Below are 24,662 nucleotides of genomic sequence, written 5' to 3'. Positions count from 1 at the left end.
ATGCTGATTGCATTGCGGATTGAATTCATACAAAGAGACAAGAGGACGGGTACCACTTCCCAAGTATATTGTAAAAACACTTTCTGCTTAATCTCTATGCTGCATGCTCTGAATAAGATTCAACTTCTCCCTCTTTATAACAAAATGCAGTGAACATGCTGAACTGCATTGCAGAGGCAGCAGCTTGCTTTAAATGCTCAGCTTCCTTTTTAGGTCTTATACGTGTGAGTTAATAATGGTGTGTGGTTTAGGAGCTTAGAGTAGCACACCTCATTGGATCTGAAAGTTACCTTCGACATCACCAAAGAATGTCGGCTTCCGTTCGCAGGGGGTGGAAATGAGACTGGTAGAATCAACTGATTTCTCTAAATTTTCATTATATGTACTTGAAAGGAGTAACTACTGTTTTACTACAAATCTGCTTAGCAATTTATTGTCAGAGAAAAAAAATATACTATGCTTACTTCTACAGTTGGCAACTGAGTTCATGACTTTGGACCAGTTACCTAGTGAGTAATTTTTAGATGAAAATAAATTGATTAATTTTGCTTAAAAATAACTACAGAACTAACTGCTTGATGCAAAACTTCTGATGTTTTTAATGCAGGTGGTAGCTTGAGAATGTGATTTTAAAAAACATGCTGAAAGACACAGCATGCATTTTGTAATGTCAAAGAGGCAGACACTTTTATTTAGCTGTTGATCCATTGCTTTTAGCCATGAAGGAATAAATGCACTTAGTTTTGCTGTTCTCAGAGCTTCATTCCTCATGTGTCTCAGAGTGACATGAATAGACAGGCTGACAACAGATTTATTACATAAAGCTGTGTTGAAAAATTAAATGAAACAGCAAAATGCCATACCCAGCCTTAACAGCTGCTTGTCAAGGCAGGAGCAAGTGAGCACTAAAACACCAGAATATTAAAGTGGTGAAATATATGTGAGCAATGGGTCTGAGAATTCGCTAATCTGTTCAGTTTTAATGAAAAGCACAGTGAAATACATTAAAAACATCCATAACATATTTGCCTTTCTAAACATAAAACTCTGGTCCTTTCCCATAATCATTACTTTATCTTTGTTTTTCCGATATAATAAAGTGCTTTATTGGAACTTGTTCGTATTTCCTTAGACCATCATTTAGTTTCCACAGAAGAATATTTGAAAGCATTCAATAAGTTAAATTTTGAGACATGAAGAATTCTGGATCCATGAATGATCAGGTGCTCTCCATAAAGATGAATTTTAAAGAAGAGTGTAAGTAAAATTCTTGCAGCAAAGAAAACATGATTTTGAAGTTTTAAAACACATACTTGATATCATAGAAATTTATGAAATAGGATTAACTCCAAACATTCAATAAAAATAAAAAGAAGAGCCAAATTGGTATACTCTATAAAATGCAAACAGGGTCCTTGATTCTTCATTTTTGAAAGGCAGTTTTGAATGTCTTATTGTCTCAAGAACATTATATAATGACAACTTTTGTCTTTTTTCTTTTCCACAATCAGAGCAGAGTGATAGGGATATAAAGATATCTTCAGAGACCAGAAAACTTTAGTGGGCATGAATAACATGTTTAAAGGTAAAACTCATCTCATGTGTTATTTAATATGTGTTAATATTTCTCGTATTTATTTTTAAGAAAAGCTGTTATTACCGAAGGGCTACGTAGCTTATAAATTCAATAGATTTATGCAATGAAGTGAAATATTATGAATACAATAAAAATAATTTTACTGTGAAAACACCATAAATAATATGTATAGAAGATCACAGAAGCAGACTTTATGAAGACTTACATTCTAAGCATTTAATTTCTCTAGTTTTTTGTTTCTTCCAAAGAAAATAGAGGAGAAAATGATGAATTCAGAGGTTATTACTTTATCCAAATACCTCAAAGTTCCCTAGTGTGTTTACTTAGAGTACCCCAACATGACATTGTTCTTTATAGCTGTCTGGTTTGTTTATATAATGCTGTCTCTATCATAATATGTAAAAGAAGAATAAAAATAATAGGGTTATGTGTAAAACTATAATGATTCTGAGTGCTCTGTGCGCTACTCTACAGTTTGCGAGCAGGGAAAGGGGCCTGGAGATTTAAAATTATACACACAGAGACAGAAACAGGAGGACACGGGTCATCCCTGTGCAGGGAAGCCAACTTTATTGTGCTAAGGGGCAGCTTATATAAAGACTCTCGCCATGCCCCAGCTCTGTGGATCTTTCAGCTGCAGACCCACCAGCATGCCATGAGGGTCTTGTGCTCAGAGCAGCTGCAAGGCTCAGAGAAACAAATTGTTTTGCTCAGAGCAGCTGCAAGCGTAACAAGTTGTTCAGAAGAAATTCAGCGTCTCAGGGTCCACAGCCCCCAACAGTTATACAAGTCTTTTTTGATTAATAGAACCCCTGGTGAAAATCTAATAACTTCAAACATAAAATGTTGATCCTACCTTGCTTATTATCATTGATGCTTTTAACATTATAGCATCTTACATATTCATAATTACGTGGAAATCAAATTAGTGTATAGAAGATGTAACTTTGTGCTACAAATATCACCATCACCAATCTATTTTTCGTAATGTTGAGTTCAAATACTTTTAGTTAAATAATTGTAGTAGCATACTGCGACAATAAGCTCAAGTGAACTAAGGATAATACATCTCTCTGGTATCCGAAAGAAGCCTGCCCTGTGCACTTCCAAGTATCTTCTTGTATATGGTGATGCAAAGTAAACATCAGAAGAGTGAATACAAATCACACATTCTGGTTTAAGATCTTCCCCCGTTCCACCCAATCAGCAAACAACTTTCAGCAGGTAAATCTTTTAAATAAGTGATAAGGTTGACCATGAAATTCGTGATACCCCTAGGTGGTCTAAGACCTGCTTACCTCTGTACTTTGTGTGTCTGTGGAAGAGTAGCAGGCAGCTCTCCTCCCCATTATCAGTCGCTTTTTCCAGAGACTGCCAAAACTAAATGGTCTAAGTTCATTCCAGTTTGTAGATCAGGACATTCATGTGAAAGCTATAGAAGAAAAAAGCAATATAATCTCACAAATGTTAACTAATAATGTTTAAACTATAAAATATCCATATGTTATTTATGAAGAGAGAGAGAGAGTAAAGGAAAGGAAAGTATGTTCAAGCCCTTCACATGATAAATACATCTTACTATGCCAGAGAAAATTGGTTTAAAATTGTAAGTTTTGGACTTCTCCTATTCTCCTAATTTTAAAACAACTTTCTGTTTGTTGCTAATTCCATCCCAACTAAATCTGATGTTGTAAAAATATGTGTTTGCAAATTTGAGCACCCCAGATCCTATATACAAGCTGCCTCTGTTTCCCTAAAGATAATTAGTCTTTTTCTTTAACTGTGGCAGAAATCCAGTTCTTAAGAAATGAGATTGAGGTAGGCAATTAAATGCTTTACAGGCATTTGAACAGCATTCTGAAACCTAATAAACTTTATTCATTGGTGTCAATATTTGAAACTCAGAGGCATAGAACATAGAAGTATGTTTTAGGAGCTGCGGGCCGCTGCGTCCCGCCACCCGGCTCCCACGTGGCTAGCTTTACCCGAAATAATTACACGGAAACTGTATTCTTTTAAACACTGCCTGGCCCATTAGTTCCAGCCTCTTATTGGCTAATTCTCACATCTTGCTTTAACCCATATTTAATAATCTGTGTAACACCACGAGGTGTGGCTTACCAGGAAAGATCTTAACCTGTGTCTGTGTTGGGTGGGAGAATCATGGTGACTACCTGACTCGGCTTTCTTTCTCCCAGAATTCTGTTCTGTCTACTCCACCCACCTAAGGGCTGGCCTATCAAACGCCAAGCAGTTTCTTTATTAATTAACCAATGAAAGCAACAGATAGATGACACTCCCACACCAGAAGTATGGGTACTACTCACACTAAATGAGTACACATCATTGGATTATCAGAATTCTATCTCTATAATGCTATATATCCAGGCAGAAAATAGTGCAAGAATCATCTTCTTATTTTGTATTATACCCACTACAACTGTTTTGTAATGAGAATGTAGTCTACAGGAATGTTCAAGTGGTAGGGGTTGGTAATGGATGATTGTATTCTTATCTGGGGCAGTAGTGTTCCTGGAAGTCTCTTTTCTATTTAGATATTCTGTGAATCAAAAACTCGACAAAGCAAGCTTTACTAAAAGGAAAATTCTAAAAAGATAATTTAAGCAACTGTGCTACTAACACATCCTACCTCTTACATATAAAGAATGAATACAATTGGAGTCCCAGTTTGAATAATCATATGATTTTATTTGATTATGGAAATTTTAATATAAATTTTCTGATGTTTGTTTATGCTTAAAGGCATCAGCTATTTTAATTCTATTCATGTAAATAAACATTTTTAGATATATGAGTTATACAGGCAGCTGTTGACTATAATCCAAGAGTTAGCTGTGTAAATACAGGCACAATTTCATCTGTTATCAATTGACTGTATTTCTAATAGTGAAAAGATAATGCTTTATCCTAGCATTTATATAAATAACTCTTTACAATCTGAAAGTGTAAAACATGTGTATAATGAGATGAAAAGCTACATTTTCTACCTCAGTTCTTATACAATTTTACCTTAATAATTTTACAATTATTAGTCAGGTATCTGAGGCAAACTTGTAATTCTATAATCATAGTAACCTAATGAAAAATGATCAAAGGTTCAAGGCCAGCCTGAGCTACAAATCTTGCTAAATACCAGTCTATGTAAGCTAACGAAAACCTTCCTCAAAGTAGAAGTGAAAAAACAATCCATGCATCTAGCCTTTAGGTTCAGTGACTGCCTCACTGAAAATAGAATCATGAAACAAACACACACATGTGTGTGTATATATATATATATATACATATATATATATATATATATATATATATGTATTATATAATATGTACAAATAAAAATGGTTAGAAATTTTTGTTGGTGCAGGCACTATCAAGGTATGTTGATGGATGACATGTTTACAGCTGTTCTTTAGGAATTTCTAAGATATCTTGTAGAGATTTGATTTTAAAAGATTTGATTTTAAAATAAATGAGAAAATGATTCATAAGGAAATTATTAACATACAGAAAAGCCTAATAAAATCAAGTGGTGTTTAAAGGTAGCAATGTAGGACAATATGAAAAAGGTGTCTATTTTTCTTCTCAAAAAGCACACATGAAATATGTCAGTACTGAAGCAGTCGAATTTTCATAGTGTACTGCAACAGAAATATGCAAATAAAATCATACCAAGTCTAAAAATAATTGGAAAACATCAAATTAGGTTTCAGATTCTATCTAGGTTTTTTAAAAAAAGCAAGGTCTTTTGAAGCCTTATGCTGAAAGTCATTGCAAAAACGATACAGGAGAAAGGGAATAGTTTATTGATAAGGCTTCAATATTTTTCATGGTTGTGTTCCATGGGAAAGGTGAAAGCAGAACTTTCTTGTGTTTCAGGTTGATAAATTAGTAATGTATAGAATCAGAAAGCTTGTGGCTTGCCAGTGAACCTTGGTGACTTGCTGGCCTGGGAAATATAGATTGAATGTGGTGGCTTGTACCACAACTGTAAGCGAAGCATTTTTGTGGAGAGTGAAAAATAAAGAGTATTTCAAAAAAAAAAGTAAACAAGATGTAATATTTACCAAGTCCTCAGAATTATAATAAATGGAGTTGCTACCATCAAAGGAGGTTATAAGGCTCAGTAACCCCCGTGAACAGTTAGTTGCTGAAGACTCAAAATGAGAAAATTAAAAAGAGAATCGAAAGCAAACAGTGAAAACAGATACAGAGAGAACAGAGAGTGACAAAATGGAAATCAATATTACAGCATCTTAGCTGAGGAAGATCAAGGCTTTCTAGATATCAGGTAAAAACAGAAAGCATACCCTACTTATTGCCTATGAGTAGATTATATAGCTGATTGTCAGAGAGACAGATTTTCCTCAGTCTTTGGGTCAAAATCCTGTTGACCAATTTCCACAAAATCTGTGTGGTTTTTTTTTTTTTCAGTATAGTAATTGCTATTACAAGCTGACACTCCTTTGCTGCACTGCCCAAGGTTGTTAGGGATAGGGCTTGAATGATAAATTTTGCCTTTGGGAGAGAAAAGGCAGTCTTTTTCAGGTTTTGCATAGCCCAGGTTCAAGAACCTGTTCTTCAGATTATGTGCAAATTGTCTTTCAATCCAGCATGGAAGACACATTTTGCAAGTCTTTAAAAGTGTACCAACTGGTTTTACTTCATGAACTGGTTACATGAATTCTTGAATATATGATACTAAAAAGGAAATATTTATCCACTAATGAAATGAAGATGATTGCTGAAGTCACTTGCAAGATAAAGTAAAAACTAAAAGGCATAGTGCTACAATGATTAAAATAGTTTTTCTTTTATTTTTTTTTGAGACAGGGCTTCTCTATAGCTTTGGAGCCTGTCCTGGAAATAGTTCGTGTAGACCAGGCTGTCCTTAACCTCAGAGATCTGCCTGCCTCTGCCTCCAGAGTGTTGGGACTAAAAGCATGTGCCACCACCATCTGGATGTTAAAATAGATTTTAATATTTTAGAGCCCAGTAATCCCATTTTACCTGAACCCACTATTCTGTTGACCAATTTCCACAAAATCTGTGATTTTTTTTTCAGTATAGTAATTACAAGCTGACACTCCTTTGCTGCATTGCCCATGTTCTTCCTCAGAATAGGCTTACTGAATGAAAGCCTAAGGAACCCTTCCTCTGGAAGGAGAGAGTCAGAGCACCTCCAGGAACTGTTGCATCTTTATTTTGTTCTACAAAACTAGTTTTCATTGTTTGTCTAGTCTGAATTTAGCTGAAAACCATATAATATTCTTCTACATCAAATCTGATCTGGGGTAGAGGGCAGATGATGAAATCACCATAAAAAACTATAATGCAAAATTTGTTTACATAGCAATTATGGAGTTTAGTTGAATATTTTTTTTTATTCCTACTTTAAAAATCAAGTTTTTTAGGTGTTTTATATAAACCTTAAATGATATTTATCTTATAAAGTAAAATAACAATATAGGATAGGTATCATAAAGTATATTCCATTATCTGGGTTAGATAAATTTGTTGTGCTATTTTACTTTGCATTCCCTCATTAAATCGAGATACCAAGTGACACACAGACACATATATATGTACACACACATACATATAATGATAACAATATTTATTGTATAGCAAAGAAACAATAATAGAAATCTTACAGTTTCAACTATGGTATTTCAGACTTAGGAATATACCTGATTCTGAAAAAGTATTTATTAGATATTATTCATTAGACATCAAAACAAACAAAATTTTCTGTGTCCCTAATTTTTGTTTACAACCCCTAGTGATTAATTCTAGGCACTTGCACATTCTAGGCATGTGTGTTACCACTGAACTCCATCCTCAGTGATAGTCTTTTTCTATCCATTTAGTTAGGGTTCTCTTGTTACTTATTTTCTATTTCTTTCTTCTCTTATTCTATTTTTACATTTTATATTGATACATGATCTCTCAAAGTTGCATAGGTTGTATTTGAACTTCCTTTGTGGTCTACACAGGCCCAGCACTAGTCAAATCCTACCACCTGGACTCTATCTTAGGATGAGTGAGGGCTTACAGAGATCACAAATATTCAACTCAGAATATCTTAACCCATGCCCTGTTTCTGTGTACTTTATAACCTTATTCATAACTTCACTATAATTTATAATTTAGGAACAAACATCATTCCATACTAGAAATGAAGAATTGAAAAGAGATAGATGGTATAACTATTTTACATCACTTCATGATGGAAACAGAGTAGAAAACAGAAATAGAATATTGAAACTGGATATTTATATTATACGAAAATTACAAAGAATAGTACTTAAACAAAGTTAATGAAATAAAAAGAGTACTTAAAAATTCTTCCTAGGTTTCTAGTTTCTATGTGTGCTTTTGATTATATAAAATGCATACAAAGTCCATTCTTAATTACAAATATGTAGTACCTTCTTTATATACATGTTTTTGAACTTTGCATGTTAAGGCATTTAACTAGACCTTGTTTTAATGACTCTCCTGCCATTTGTGTGCATAGTTTATTCACTATTAACTAGCACTTTGAAAAGTCTAGTATCTGAGCGCTAAATCTCACCACTCAAAAGTCCTAACAAGAAATGAGCTCACTTGACTATAATTTAAATACAGAGAAGCTTAGTCTCTGGTTTCTTACAGGTTTCCCCTCACAATTATCATTATTAATTCTAATAACTATGTTCTTATTCATAAAATTTGTTCATTGTGCCACAAACCCTGAGAGTTTCCAAAAATATGTGCATAACCTGTTATATTAATTTTATATTTATTTTTCCAAAATATTAGTCCCTGTATCCTGTACAAATAAGTTTCTCTTTGTCATGTTATTTTCTGCAGTAATTCTAATAATATGATTAGAGTATCTCAGACAATCTTCCATCTCAAGGTTTTATGCCTTTCTGATTCATTGTGCCTATTATTAAACCCAGCTGTTGATGTTTTTGAACAAACTGATTTCTGAATTAACTCTACATGGTGTTCTATAATAACCCTACTTCAGTATTACCACGGGCTGCTCCCAATTTACTTTTAGATAATTAAAACCTCTCTTTATTTCTATCCAAGTTGTCTGTTTTATTTCCCTGAACACAAGGATGTCATTTCATTCATGCTGCTCCAGGGGTCTAAAGATGATAATCATTTCTCTACATCTGCCCTCATCGTGTATTCTTGCAATATACATCCCTATATCCTTACCCTTTGGCTTCTTCTCATTAGCATTCCCTTTCCTACTGATGTATTATGTTTCTGCCACAAGCCGTTCCTTGTTTTTGTCCTATAAAGTCGGTACCTTTGCATGAGAATTGTCCTAATCTGCCTAGCATATTAGATATTTTCCATATTCTGACTTGTTTATGATGAGTATTTACATATGAATGCATCTGCTTCAGAACTGATGACATCTATAACTGAAATATAAGAAACAGATATATTTCCAAACACCTAACACAGCAATTTACAAGTTGTTGTAGGAAGACAAGAAAATCTAGGTCATCACACAGTCTGTGCTTATTTCTTTCTGTTTTATTTTCATAAAAAAACTTGAGACCTATAATAAATTGTGCATTATTTTTAATAAAACATGGAAGAAACCTTTAGGTTATTTACACTATACAACATAAGTTGATGGAGATTTAGTTTTGATTCTAATGCCTACCTATGATTATAAGAATGTATCTGAATGTACTACAAATTCTATCATTTATTACTTTATGTTCCTTATAATTTGTATTCAGAGTCGCACACTATATGATTCCTTACCAGATGCCTGCCTTTGAAGAACAATACCAGAGAGCAAAATTTCTGAAAACTCTGTGAAAATTCTAGGGTTTGTCTCTTAAGTAGAACTGATTCGCTTGGTAAAGTACCTTACCTTATATGATATAAATTATTAAATAGTGGATATTTTGTAAGATAAACCATTATCCTTGAAATATTGAAATTTATTTATGATTTATTATGGAATAAGCTTTGAAAAACAGTTGTTACAGGCAGATACTTTCTACAAAATGTAATTTACTATATTTTCATGTTTGTTTTGAACTTTTGTTTGTTTAATTTCCCCTTTCAACCAAGATGTAACAACTATAAAGAAAAATCCTTATTACCATGGGGAAAAATGCATATTTAGAGATTTTTATATAAAGTTCATCCTACAGTGATGTACAAACTGTCAGCATTTCCTCTTGGAGACACCCTAATCACTATATATTTCCCCACAATCTTCAACATGCAAACTTGTGTCCTTTAACACAGCAGCTATAAATATGTTACTCTTGGTGACTTGATATTCAAAAGTATAAGATTTTTGTTGGTTCTTACAACTTTCTGGTAGCATACATTGTGTAAAATTAGATTCTCAGTAAATTAAGATTTTTCTTTCACTTCACAGTTCTTCCTACCCATATGAAGTATATCAGAAGCATCTCGATTGCTCTCACATTCTCCATATTTCACAATATCGAAAGAACACGAAATAATTTCTTAAAATTTAAGGGCTCCTTTCATCAACTAAGAGAAGGTTATGGTAGCCAGAAAAGTATATCAGCCTTTGCAATTTCAAGAAGCCCAAGATATGAGTTTGTGGAAAGAACTTGGGTGTTGGCATTTGATATCTTGATGTTTTAATATAGCGGCCTGGAGTGCTAAAGCATGTCTCATGCTACAAGCATCTGAACTCTTTAGCATGCAAAAATAAACTTAGCTTTTATAGCCATGAAAACATTTCTTGCTATATATGCAAACTATATGCAAACTATAGTATTTGCTTCCATTTTATTCAAAATGAAAACATGACAAAAGAAAAGCCACTGTTATCAGAAGACTACTTAAAGTTGCCTAAATGTAAATCAAGATCCTGAATATAGAAGGCAATATTTTTGAAAAACAGTAAATGTGTGGTGAAATTAAACAATACCAATTCTGCTTTAGGTTTTTGTTATTGATGTTTGATACAGCTTCTCATATCCTCAGAATTCCTGCCCTTCACCGAATGTAATTAATAATTTCATTTCAGCCAATAAGAACTGAAAATTTATTTATTGATAAAAATCGTTCATTATCTTCAACATTAAACATGATTTTTAAGTCAGAAGGTTCTTCAGGGGTGTGTGTCACGTTTCCAAGTGTTTGAGTTGTTCGATTGGGACACAACATTTTTGATGCCTCCAATGCTGTCCCTGTGCTCGAGGCTCTGCAGAAGCATGAATTAAGTTAATGAGTTAGCAAGCATGCACTCTTAACCAAGCATTAACAACCCTGTTCCTAAACATGATTTGTAGTTTAAATTAAAAAGGAGAAAAGTCATGTTGAATCATTTCTCTGAGCAATGAAACAGGTTAAAATGTTTTCTGTGTTCTTCTGTAAATGTCAGTGAAAAATGTCAACTTTGAACCACAGCACAATGTTTGTTTGTGTGTTGTGCTGCTTTACACACGAGGTTTTCCTTTCCGTTTATTTCTCACTAAGAGGTAGCACTTTGTTAATACGGCTGTGTACAATTTTCTGACAAGTGCTGAACCTATGCGAACAAAAAATGGTTCTTATTTATGATGTGTCAAATTACTGTTCTGAGAGTAGACCTTTTAGGTTGCATTCAGCCTTTAATTTGACTGAATTTAAATGGCATAAAATGCCTTTTAGTTGGGCCTTGGCTGGCATATTATATATCTCATTTCAATGAGAAACATTCACATGCAAATACGGTTTGTTTGGAGTGAGGACAAATGCAACTATCATGACTGATGAAGGCTTTTGATCACAGTTCTACAAACTGAAACCTTGAAAAAGGGGAGGCTATTTGGACAGGCATCTGCAAGCCCATGAATTATTTAGTTCACATTATTCATAAATCTCTTTGAAGAGGAGGTCTTATGAGGTTTTAAGAAGCAGAAATCATAGTCGTGTTGGCAACTTCAGCGTCTGCTGTAAGTGCTGCCTGCACAGAAACACTTGCTTTAAATGTTAAGTCTTCCCAGCCTGGGAAAAGTGTCACATTCCTGTGCCAGCAAGTTTATCCTGCAGCTCCTAGGAACTTGAAAGATTTCTCATCTACTTCTTATTTCTTCTTTCAGAATAGCATAATATGTGGCAGTGTTCACAGAGGATGTATAAAAACAGGTAGATTACATCTATACACTAAGCAGTTGCTAATTCAACTTCATAGCAGAACACGCCAAGCACATGCCCAGCCTCAGGACTCTCCATTCCTTGGTGCCTTTGAACTAGAGCTTAAATCCAGAAAGATTTCTTCTCCCTAGGGTTTCCAATGGGCATTTCAGAATCATTTCTGTAGTTCCTCACTTGATCCACTGTGGAAAGTCTGCTGCTAGATTTCAAAGAAAACATTTCTTGCGTACAAGTTTTGCAATGTCTTTTGGATGGTTTCGTGGATGATTCTGGCTCAGACCTTGCCTTCAAAAAGTGGGTGGGGGTACTGAGAACTCAAGAACAATGGCAATGGGTTTTTGATCCTACTGTACATACTGGCTTTGGGGGAGCCTACGCAGTTTGGATGCTCACCTTACTAGACCTGGATGGAGGTGGGTGGTCCTTGGACTTCCCACAGGGCAGGGAACCCTGATTGCTCTTTGGGCAGACGAGGGAGGGGGACTTGATTGGGGGAGGGGGAGGGAAATGGGAAGCGGTGGTGGGGAGGAGGCAGAAATCTTTAATAAATAAATAAATAAAAAAAGTGGGTGGGGGTATTCAATTATATTTTGTTCACTTGAACCTCTAAGCAATATTCTAAACTTGAAAATTGATGAACAGTTGCAGACTATGCTGATGAATTACTATCTCTGCCCTCCAGTTTTAACTGTGTGATATTAGCTAATCAATGCTGGAAAGAAAGCTAAACAAAATAATCTTTAGTGATATCTTGTAGCTTTTGGTTTCTCTAATTCTCTGAAATCATCCCAATTGGAATTTTAGGCTTAATATAAAAGTCAAATAAGTTTAATAAGTTCAGTCCCAGTTTGACTAGTTAAAATTATGAGAACGGATGATATTTTCTATTCCTCCTGAAATTATGTATATTCTTCCAACTGAGACTTCACATGTATTTATGATATACACATATAATGCTTTATACAGTTAAGAATAGTCTGGGGCCCAAATTTCTCCCTCGTTAGATACATTGTTAACTCACAAGTCTAAAGAAACAGACTGTTACTAGAAATGGTTACTCGAAAGTAGGAGGTTTGTTCAGGAGGAATTCCTTTCTTAAATGGTCTTGAGTTTTACGAGTCCTGTGGACGTCTTCTCAGAGCCATTTTCATAGATTTTCTTAGTAGCTCTCCTGTCTCAATTTCTACATACGTACTTTGGAATCAATACTCTCTGAACTCAGAAGTCATATGAATCCCAATACAATTATAGGCATCATGGAAACCTAAGCAGAATCAATAAATTACCTATTTACCTGTGAAATTTGTTAGCATTAACCTTATACACTGTACGATATGAAAATTATCTCGAAGAAAACTCATTTAAGAATTTCCTTTCTCTTTGACAGGTAAAGTCATTAGTTATTCTGGCCCTGTTATCATTTGAATGCAGGTTCTAGACTATGCAAAGTGATTATCATGTAACAGCCTGAGAGAGTGGAACAAAGCACACCATTAATATTCTAGTCATAGACTCAACCTCAAAATAGGAGGGAACAGCTTAATAGTAGCAACAACACTAAAAAATAATAAAAGCTTAATAATGAATTATAGTCTTTATTTTTATGTATTTTAAAATATTGGGGCTGGAGAGATGACTCAGTAGTTAAGAGCACTGCATTGACTGCTTTTCCCAAGGACCAGGGTTCAATTCCCAGCACCCACATGGCAGCTAACAACTGTCTGTAACTCCAAGATCTGAGACCATCAGATGCAGGCAAAGACCAATGCCTATAAAATAGGTAAATAATTAAAGAGATCTTTAAAAAAAATTGTTTATCAGCCTTATTTAGGCAATCATCTAAATGGTAAGCTTAAGTTCTGCATGTAGTATATAGTATATAAGATGGATATAATGGTTTTATTAGCTGAAACGAGCACCTGTGTTACTCACATAGCAGCGAGATATAAACTTCTCCCATGTGTATTGCAGTAAGAGGTTCATAGAATGTGAGAATACACAATTTGCCTTTGTATAATTTATTAGTATTGATCAAATAATGCTGAGGCCCCTTTTAAATGGAAAAGTCATTTCCAAATATCATTTTAACTTGAATTTCAAATTATCTGAATAAAATATAAACATACAATTTGTGATATTTGTTCTCATGAGGAAATCATGATTGCTTTGTGTTCATAATTGTTTTTGTATTGCTTTTATTACAAATTATTTGTACAGTTCTAGAGCTGAAAATCCTCCTATTTCAAACTTAGTCAAGTTATTTGTAACCTAATTTTCTTTCATATGTAAATGTTAGGGCTCTGTTAATTAGATTATAACCATTCTATTTGTAATTATAAGAGCTTTTAACTGTTTCTGCATCCTCTTGTGAAGTTCTGTAATGTAGTTAAATTAATGGTGGTATTTGAAATAACCTCTCTCAAGTAGATATTCAACCTGAGTTAGTGATAAAGATACAAAGAAATATGCTACAAAATTGTTTTTTGGAAGATTTGGTCTTAGATTTCCTGAAAGGTTTCTCTGAAGACTGTGCTCCATTTTATTTCTTTATTAATGTCCCTTGTTGGCATTGTATCAATCAGGGATAGATGTTTAAAAACATCTTCATGACAGATAATTATACTAATGTTATAGTATTCTACATAGAGAGATAAGACTCATAAAATCCTCTGTGTTCCAGACCATTACAAATATTTATGTTGACCAACACAATATTAGACATAGAAATCTACATAATTTTGGTTATTTATTTATTTGTATTTAAATATGACCTTGATATCAATTTAAAATTTGTCTCATGTAAAAGGACAAACTCTAATACTTAACCATTACTTTTTTTGTTTTGAAACCCAATAATTCTACCCTCATTGCGTCCCTATATCACATCATGTTTCATAGGGAGGATAAAGATAAAGGGAATCCCTGCTATCTAACATACTAGACTTCTAATGAAACAATCATACCTATTACATCATAATACATACCCTAAAGATAACACTATAAACAGTACTAAGTCAAATTAATTAAGGAACAATAATTCTTACTTACATAGTAACATGTAACATACAGAGCTATGAAGTAACTGATGATTAAAACATTACCTATCATTACCAACTCCATCAATATAAAATAAGGGTGTAAACAGAAGGCAGAGGGACATAGGGAAGATAACACTGAGTTACTCTATAAGACAATGATCCACTAGAACCAAAATATCTATAGCTCATATTTACATCACTGAGTTAGGTGATGTGATTTATTTGCCTTTCATCTGCTACTGTGAAATAATACCATACCTTTGTTTTTAAAAAAACCTTTGTTTCTGATTACAACAGAAACAATTGGACATCTTGATTTGATAGTCTAAGGGAGCATTTCATTTGCAGTCTGAATGGGGATGATAATAAATAGGTGTGTAAGTTCGCCTTGGGTGTGGAAATCTTGGTGAATATATAACTCCATGTGTCCACTGTTCTTGGGCTGTTTTAGTTTGGATGACTCAGTTTCCCAGGTTCATGACCCTAACTGAAGTGGAAATGGCAAAGAGATGAGAGACAGGACAGTGGGGAACTCGACTGAGTAGCTGTAGTTGCTGCACAATAGTCTGGAAGTCACCTTTCATCTTGCTCAGACTCTTCCTTGGGGAGAACTGCCAGGGGGCAAGGGAAACAGTTGAATATGTGCTTATGCATGGAAGAATTTAACCTTGCTTGCTAAAATGATTCCCTTTTGATGTTCTGGAGTTTAAATGGGTGACCTGAAACAGAGAGAGGCAGATTAAACAGAGTCCTTTAACTTACTCTTAACCATGTACCTCATTTGCTCAATTTCTCTAGAATTAACTCGTTATCTAGTAATTAGAAGTCAGGAAACATTGACTTTATGTTTCTTGCATGATTATTTACCTAAACAGAACATGGCCCAGTCAGTACATGATCCTAAGTTCCATATCTCACTCAATGTAATTATATTTTCTCAAAATCTGATACTTCCCTCAATAACGCACTTCATAAGTTACTCCATTATTCTATCATCTGCATTTTCTTAGAAACATTTCTCTCTTTTGCCCCAGCTTTTCGCACAACTTCCTTTCACTGACGGTGTAAGCTTCAATGTGAGCTTCATCTAGACAACCCAAACATCCATAATAGTGATTGTCAAACACTTGTAGCTTGCTTTACACATTGATCATGAAACCCTCTAGTTCTCAAATTGAAAATCATTCACACTACGAAAACAGAATCAGGAAATTAGTTTTTCTTAGAAAAACTTACTAAGTTTTCAATATTATAATGTAAACTCTAAAAACTCATCTGTGCACAATGTTGAAATTAGGCAATCTATATCTTAGAGATGTGTAAAAACTCATAATGGGAATATTTGTATTATATGCTTCTTTATCTGTCAGCTTCTTATTTGAGTGTAAACTGGAACTTACAAATGAACTCCCACTGTCAGCTGTATATCATAACCAGAAAGCTCTACGAGCATAAAACGTGCTTAGCTGCATGCAGACACCACCATAAACACGTCCATAATCAAAATGTAAACCAAGAGAAATGTGGTTTAAACTATGGGCTTTGTTGTTACTCATGTGCAAACTTGTGTTCATAGGTGACAATAAATGTTAAATTCTAAAATGAAGATGTTGACTCAGAAAGTAACACAGGCTTAGAATAAGGAAACACATAGACAATCTCTCTATTTTCTTCTAGGTATTTCTACTCATGTTTTCAATAAGCTCAAAGTTGTTCCAAAAATCCTTTAAAAACATTCAAATATGTTTACAATTGCTAATATAAACCAAAAGTCATTTGCCTCTCATGTAAATAAATTTCTAATCTTCGAAGTAAATCAGGAATATTAAAAAAGAATTTAGCAATTCAATTGCAATATGGCAATTACATATGAAATATATAATATATAGACTGAAAATTTGAGTATTATCACTGATTTTGCAAGTTATTTTTATTTATAAATAAGGTTATAACCATTTCTTCCATCTAGCAATTTTTGTGTACTTCAAACATACATGCACACATATGTTTACATCAAACTTAGTCATTGATGACCAAGGTAATAGCATAAAATCAAATTTTAAGATGTAGATTTAGAACTATAAGAGACATTTTGTTTAGTAATGCAATAATGACTCTCCAAACATTATATAATTTCTTTACAGAGAATCAATTGCTATTTCTAAGCCTTTTAGGTTAAGACGTGACTAAAAAAAATAAAGGTTTGAATTCAAAGTCTGATTAGAATTGATAACTTTTCTGAACAAGTACGAGGACAAAAGTCACAAGCCTTTAGGGCGATATATTTATTAACACATATAAAAATGTGGAACATGAAAAAGAAATAATCATATATATACTCAAATACAAATATAGCTATGTTGTGTACTTATAGTTTAAATTCTATTATGCTCTATATTTCTAGAATGAAAATGATTACTTTTGAGTGGAAACTACTAACATGTCCTGGTTTTGAAAAAATAACTAAATCAGAAGTATTTCAATGTCACCTGCTAGGCTCTTGCCTACTGCAGGCCATGGAGAAACTTATAAACTGAACTCAGTCCATGAACAGGTAACTGATACATTTTTCAAGGCCGGCAATTTGCATCATTGTGTTAGTCAAAAGTATTGTAGTGGTAATAAATAACAAGATTTAAAATGAAATGCCTGGTTTTTATTGGTATATTTAAATATTTTCATATTTCTATTATCAGAAATACTCCAAAATAATGGAAATATAATCATCATCTAACATCTAAAGATTGTTTTAAAATCAAACACAAATGGGAGATAATTATTAATAAAAAAATTTACAAAATAACTTTTTTAAATACTAACAATACTTTTATTCCACTTAAATATTATCATAATAAAATATACAGTGTTCAATAAGAGCTCAAGGAAATCATATCTGTGTGCATATGTGTGTATATGTGTGTTTGTGTATAGCACTAGACATTAAATAAGGGGTTCTTTAAATTCATCCAGAGGCACTTAAATTCTCCCTCTGAGCAACACTAACATTGGCATTGTCCTATGAATGCATTGAACAAACAGATCAATTGCCAAAAAAGGTGTTCAATTTTTCAGTGTTTGTATTGATTTGGCATGTTTTCTGCCTTTTGTTTTATTAAATATCAGGAGTTGAATCTAGAAGCTTCAAGGCATTCAAGTCTACTAGTCACTGTAGCATGAGATACACAGCATAACGGATGAGCGTACTTCTGACCTATGCTTTAGAGGGCAGAGACTAAGCGAGCATTCTACTTTCAGTCTGGCCTGTGCAGAAGGAGGTAGATAATGCTGACCACATCACTGCTATAAGCAGGCAACAGAGCAAAGGCAAAACCAGAAACAGATCTTATTCCCAGAAAGCCATTTCTCTAGAACACACCTAAGCTCTTGAATGTGCTACAGCTTCCCAAAAGAGGGGGCAAGTGTTGAAATACATGAGCCTGCCCTGGCTATTTCTCACCAATCCCTAATACCAGCTTTGATTATTTTGACACATAATCAAATAAAAATTAATTCTACTGTCCTGTGAGAGGGCATAGTGTGTCTGCTATTCTCACTCATTTTTCTCTTTTTTTATTGTTTTTATGAGCTATATATTTTTGTCTGCTTCCTTCCCTTCCTCTCCTCTCCCCTTTACCCTCCTTTCCTCTCTCCTCCCCTTCAAGATCCCTATGCTCCCAATTTACTCAGAAGATCTTGTCTTTTTCTACTATCCATGTAGATTAGATCCATGTATGTCTCTCTTAGGGTCCTCATTGTTTTCTAGGTTCTCTGGAATTGTAATTAGTAAGCTGGTTTTCTTTGCTTTATGTCTAAAAGCCGCTTATGAACAAGAATGACCAAGACCAAAAACACTGATGACAATTCACGCTGGAGAGGATGTGGGTAAAGGGAACACGCCTGCATTGCTGGTGGGAATGAAAATTGGTACAGCCCCTTTGGATGTCAGTGTGGCGATTTCTTAGAAAATTAGGAAAAAAAAAAACCTTCCTAAAGATCCAGCAATATCACTTTTGGGTATATACCCAAAGGATGCTCAATCGTACCACCAGAACATATGTTCAATTATGTTCATAGCAGCATTGTTTGTCATAGCCACAACCTTGAAACAACCTAAATGTCCCTAGACCAAAGAATGGCTAAAGAAAATGTTGTATATTTACACAATGGAGTAATACACAGCAGAAAAAAATAATGACATCTTGAAATTTGAAAGCAAAAAAATGGATCTAGAAAACATAATATTGAGTGAGGTAACCCAGAAACAGAAAGACAAATATTATATGTTATTCTCTCTTGTATGAACTAGTACAAGAGGAATTGTCTTGTCTAATTTATCAACTAGATGGGATTAAATAACACTGGTCTCCTAATACTATTATTTTCTGTGTATTTTTTGTTGAAGTGTTTTTTTAAATCCTCATTAAATATTTAAGTACTCAAAGTAATAATGTTTACTGTATGTATTTCTTTACCAAACAATTTCAACATCATTTTAATATATTTTTTCTTGTAAGAATATTGTCATTAAAAAAATAATAAAGGAATTATACTGATTTTTTTTACTACCATGTATTAAGAGGTGGTTAAAAATACACACTTCATACCCCTGACCTATCTCCTTCTAAATATGTATGCTTTATCTTTAATCTGTATTTACTGGAATAAGAAATGATTGCATATAAAAGAGAAAGAAAATTTAGTGAAATTACTTAAAGTACTGCTTTTTAAAGTCTTAAGATTCTAATAAGCATTAGAAAGACAATATAAGTGTTCAGATAATTATTATATTTAAAGAAAGTCATTTTATATAAAGCACTATATTAAAGGTAACTGCGATAGAAAATGTTTCATTTTATGTCAGCTAAGAGGGTAGAGTAATAGCAACATGGAAAATAAAGGTGTCTGATACAATTTGAATTCTAATGTAATGAGAGCCTGGGGTGTGATATTTGTTTTTTGATAAATTAGTTGTAGTAGTCATCATTTGTCAATTTGTGCTTTTCTTCTTTCTTGAACTTTTCATCTTTGAGACTGTGCCTCTCTGTGTAATGAAGGGTAGACCTGAACTCAGGCCAGACTAGGAACCCTGAGAGCAGGGAGTATAGGCGTATACCACTATGTTTTGCTATAGCATTTTCTTCATTAAATAAAATAAAAGTCACTGGTTATAGATTTAATTTACTGTATTACATCATAAAAATATTCTGACTTAGTGAGTTAACAATGTATTTGTAGTTTTGGTTGTAAGTTTTCAATTGGAATCTTTATGAGGGCACCAAAAGCATTCTCCTTTGCTTCTCAGTTTTGTAATGCTTTAGATATTTTTATTCTGTTTCTCTGAGAATGAATGCCACTTTTATCATTACTTATTTTTATAATCTGTAATGTATATCTTAAAGTAGTATTTCTAAACATCATATTATAGAAGAACTACCAATACCAGTCAGTGGCTTTGTTTTATTTTCTGCCAAAGTGGTTTTATTGGGGAAAGAGGAACATCCTACATAAGGGAATATTAATAGATTCAGGGAATACAGTCCCTTACATGGAGTAAACTCTAACTTTGATGTTTGTATTTTTAAAGAAACGGTGCTCAATATATATTAATTTAAAAGTGGAAGGAAGAATTTAAAATGCAAGATAAAAACCTATCAAAATACTTCAATAGCATTCTCATTAGCTATGAATAGAAGGATCAATATTTCTTAGCAACAGCTCTGGATGAACACGAGTCATACTATTTCAGTGTATTAAATGATATCTTGATAACTTGAACAGGTTCTCTCAATGCATCAGTAAAATAATTAGTATTATCCATATATTGCTAGTAAAACTTGTCAGTGAATGAAAATACAATAATTGAAAGAATACATTACAGTTATGGATTACAAATATAAAAGCGCAAAGCTTGCTAACCTCTCTACTCTTTCCTTCCAAGCATATTAATAGTTCCTGTAATATCATTTCAGTGATGTATAAGAAACACCATTCCTTAAACAATTATTAGATAAAAAACTAGCCAAGTGTCTCTTTCAATAGGAATAATAAACCACACTGATAACAAAGTGAGTTAATAATTTTTTGATTATTATATTGTATGTTGGAGGTCATAGCTTCAGTAATTATTATTACCACTCTTAATTATTTTTCTGGATTTGTGTAGAAAACAATTTTTTATATTATTTCAAAATTATATGCATTCTCATAACTTTAATTTACAACTATACTATAACTAGTAATAAGAAAACTATATGAACAATAGCAATGGTACAGTTATAACTTAGTACTTTGTTATAAAAGTGAAGGACTTTTGTGGCACATCTAAAACTTTTCCCTCGTCAAAACCCCTTTAATTCTCTCTTTTCATTTTAACTATGCACAACTAAAATTACAGTTTAAGGTAATTTTCCATCTCTTTTGGGTGGTGTACAGTGTGCACTTTACAATTGACTTATAATTGGACTGTGCTGACAGTGGAAAATCTTACGAGTATTGAACATGACATTTATGACAGTATTGCTGTCATCTTGGCCTCTTTTATTGAAAATGTGGAGAATTATAATTGGGCTAACAAGCCTGGTAGCCTGGCCTCTTTCCAATTATACTAACCAGGCTGGTCTAGTATTAGCTGCCTGAACACCCATAGAAACAGGCATTTGTTTTCCTTTCTATTTTATTTTTGTAGTTTCTCAAGCACCTAAGAATTAAATCCTCTCTGCCTTTATGTAATGAGAAATGTAGCTCATTTAATTCTACCAATAATTATGAATGTTTGTTTATTATAAAGTTTAGTTTCTTAATTTGAGTACAATTATTTCTAATGAAAAACTGACTGTTGCTGTTACATGGTAGATACTAATTATTTTCTCGATAATTTTGGGACATCTTTTTTATTTGAATTCATGCCCAAGTGATGATTTGAGTTTTAAGTAAAAATTATCTTCTCATAAACAAATCAACATATTGATATATTGGAATGTATCATTTGAAATTTGGGCAAAACTTTACATGATATACTATAGCAAGAGTTTATTCTTAAATACAATATAAAAGAATATATAAGAAGATAAAAATATCTTAAGTTACCATAATTCTAAAATACACTAAAATTCCATCAGTGAGTTGAAACCCAGTTTGTTTTTGAAAATAAATATTAAGAAATGCTAAAAAGTCCTTAAGTTTCTATCCTATGAATTTAAGATTGTGTCTTTGCTACTTTTTTTCTGTAGGTAAACATGAAAACAACCCTAGATAATATCCTAAGAAAGCAAAATGTCCCTGTGTTAATTAAGGATCTGTTCATAAAGGTTCACTTTGCATGATTGTGTTTAACATAAAAGTACTATGAACTTATACTTAGCTAAACTTCCTTCAGATTATTATTTGGGTCTGAATGCCATGATGACCGAAGTATAAATCATACTTTGCCATAGCCTCTCCTTTGTAGTAAATGTAAAACATAATACTCAGTGAAGGTCTGTGAATTGAGCTGAAGATTTGTATTTCCAGTTAGAGTATGGGGTATGTCCTTCAACACTAATGGGCAGCAAAACTGCATACCTCCTTTTTAAGCACTCATTTCTGATTTACATCTTATCAACTAAAGTAATGGAATTTCTAGGTTTCTCAGTTATGAAGACAACTGACTGCCCAGATGAGTTTGCTTTAGTTTGGGTTTTATTGCTGTGAAGAGACACCATGACCATGGCAAGTCAGGCATCAGACATGCTGCTGGAGAGACAGTAGGATGTTCTACATCTAGATCAGTAGGCTTCAAGAAAAGCACTGTGACACTGGGTCTGGATTGAGCACTTGAAAACTCAAGGCACACCAATCATGAGATACTTCCTCCAATTAGGCCACACTTATTTCATCTAGAACATACCTCCTGGAAAGGATTTACCTAGGCCCGCTGAATGTGGGTAACAGTTCCGTGGCTTGAGCAGCCTGTGGGGACACTGGCAGTGGGACCAGGATTTATCCCGTTGATGAGCTGATGTTTTGGACTCCATTCCCTATATTGGGATACCTTGCTGTCTTTATATAGGAGAAGGGATTGATCCTGACTCAACTTTATATGCCAGACTTTCTTGACTCCCTGTGGTAGTCTGAATGAAAATGTCCCCCGTAGATTCATAGGGAGTATCAGTTCATAGGGAGTATCAATAGACTTGTTGTCTTTTTGAAGGAAGTGTCACTGGGCTTTGAGGTTTCAGAAGCACAAGCCAGACTAGTTACTCACTGTCTCTTGCTATCGCTGGTGAATTTGGATGTAGAAATTTCAGCTACCTCTCCAGCACCATATCTAAGCATCCTGCCATTACAATAATGGGTTAAATTTTTGAACTGTAAGCCAGGCCCAATTAAATGTTTTCCTTTGGAAGAGTTACCATGATCATGGTGTCTTCATAGCAATAAACCCTAAACTAAGACAAACACCATGAGGTTTTCCCCTTCCAATTTAGCATGTCTATTTTTTGTTATAATTGCTCAGGTTGTGTTTATGCAACCATATTGCTGAATTATCTGTGAATTTATGAAGATTTCCTCATATTCTGACTCTTAAAATCTTTCTGTTCTGAAATGTTCCCTGAATTAATGTGATTGGTTTGTAGAATTAACAACTCAGGTTGAATACACTCTAATTGGTTTTCCTCAAAATGTTGACTAGTTGTAGTTTGATGTAGTGGTCTCTGTCTATTGAAAATTTAAGTTCTTGAAGCCATATATATTGAGGATAAAATAATAATAGGTGTTCTTGCAGCATGGGTACTTAATTTGGTAATTAAAGCTAGGTAATTTCAAGTTTTTGAACCTACAATGTATGGATGAATACCAAAAGTTTTTCCAGAATGTGTTGAGTATATGATTGGTGAAAAATAGGTACTCAAATTACACACTCTTATTAATTTCCCTTTATAGGTTATGTGTTTGTTTTTAAAATAGTATTAAATACACTTAAGCCATTTATAAATATTCTTTAAATGATTATTAATTAAATATGAATTAAGAAAGATAGAGAAAGAAAGATGATTGTTCCTTAAAAAGACTTCAGTGACTTGCTTGGGATTTCCTCTCTACTTCTTTCTTAAAATTATTCAAGAATTTTAATCTTATACTAACAAAATATAACAATCAAATATCTGTTTCTTGTTATATGGTTTGGTCTTTCACAACTTTGACTAACAATAATATAATCTCTGCTTTTCTACCTGAGTTCTGTCTCACATCTAATGTGTCTCTTTCTTCTTCTTGTGCATCCTTTCCTTGGTATCAGCGGCTGCTTCAAAAAGTAAAGTCAAAGGTGAGCTTTATTCCTTTCTGCATGGTGTGTGGTGCTTCTATTTTTGCTCAGTCTTCTATTGTCTCTTTAACGATGAAATCACTTCTATTGGTAACAGTATTCTTTTGCTCTGTGTCTTTTTATAAATTTCTACAAACATGAATACATTATTTAAAGATTCAGTTTGTGATGCATGTCTGTATTTCCATAGTTGTTGTAGTATAACTTTTTTGCACATTATTTTATGAATTTAAGTGCTTTGATTAGATAAATTTTGGGTTTATTCATAAAATTGAGAACTAGATGAAATATACCATATAAATAACATTAATAGAAAATACTGTGAAGCCTTCATAGAATTACTTAAAATCAAATGTTCTAAAAATTAAGTAGTTTTCACTCTGAGATTCTATTTATTGATGTTCTTTCACTTTATGTGTAAATTTAGTTTGTCTCTAAAAGATATATTAAGTATGATGTCATGGGTTGCCTGCATTTTGTCAATGCCAAAAATGTCTCCTTGAAAGAACAAAAATTTGCCCTAATGTTTTCAATCATTAATGAGTTTAAAAGAACCCCAAAA

The 24,662-nt window shown here is 33.4% G+C and overlaps 1 protein-coding gene across 4 annotated transcripts in view; it reads left to right on the top strand.

Annotated features, from left to right (window-relative positions):
• The window catches only part of Cadm2 (cell adhesion molecule 2), a 915,204-nt gene that overhangs the window by 615,358 nt on the left and 275,184 nt on the right, over positions 1-24,662 (top strand). For 2 of the 4 annotated variants that reach the window (XM_075952795.1, XM_075952634.1), the window contains exon 2: positions 24,074-24,100. The exons of the other annotated variants lie outside the window; for them this stretch is intronic. In XM_075952795.1, the coding sequence (XP_075808910.1) occupies positions 24,074-24,100 (27 nt within the window). The remainder of the gene's footprint in view (positions 1-24,073; positions 24,101-24,662) is intronic. 4 annotated transcript variants of the gene reach the window in all.

Source organism: Microtus pennsylvanicus, chromosome 1 (assembly GCF_037038515.1).
Source record: "Microtus pennsylvanicus isolate mMicPen1 chromosome 1, mMicPen1.hap1, whole genome shotgun sequence".
Classification (NCBI taxonomy): Eukaryota; Metazoa; Chordata; class Mammalia; order Rodentia; family Cricetidae; genus Microtus; species Microtus pennsylvanicus.
Note: the sequence above shows the minus strand (reverse complement) of the source record. Positions and strands in the feature narration are given on the sequence as shown.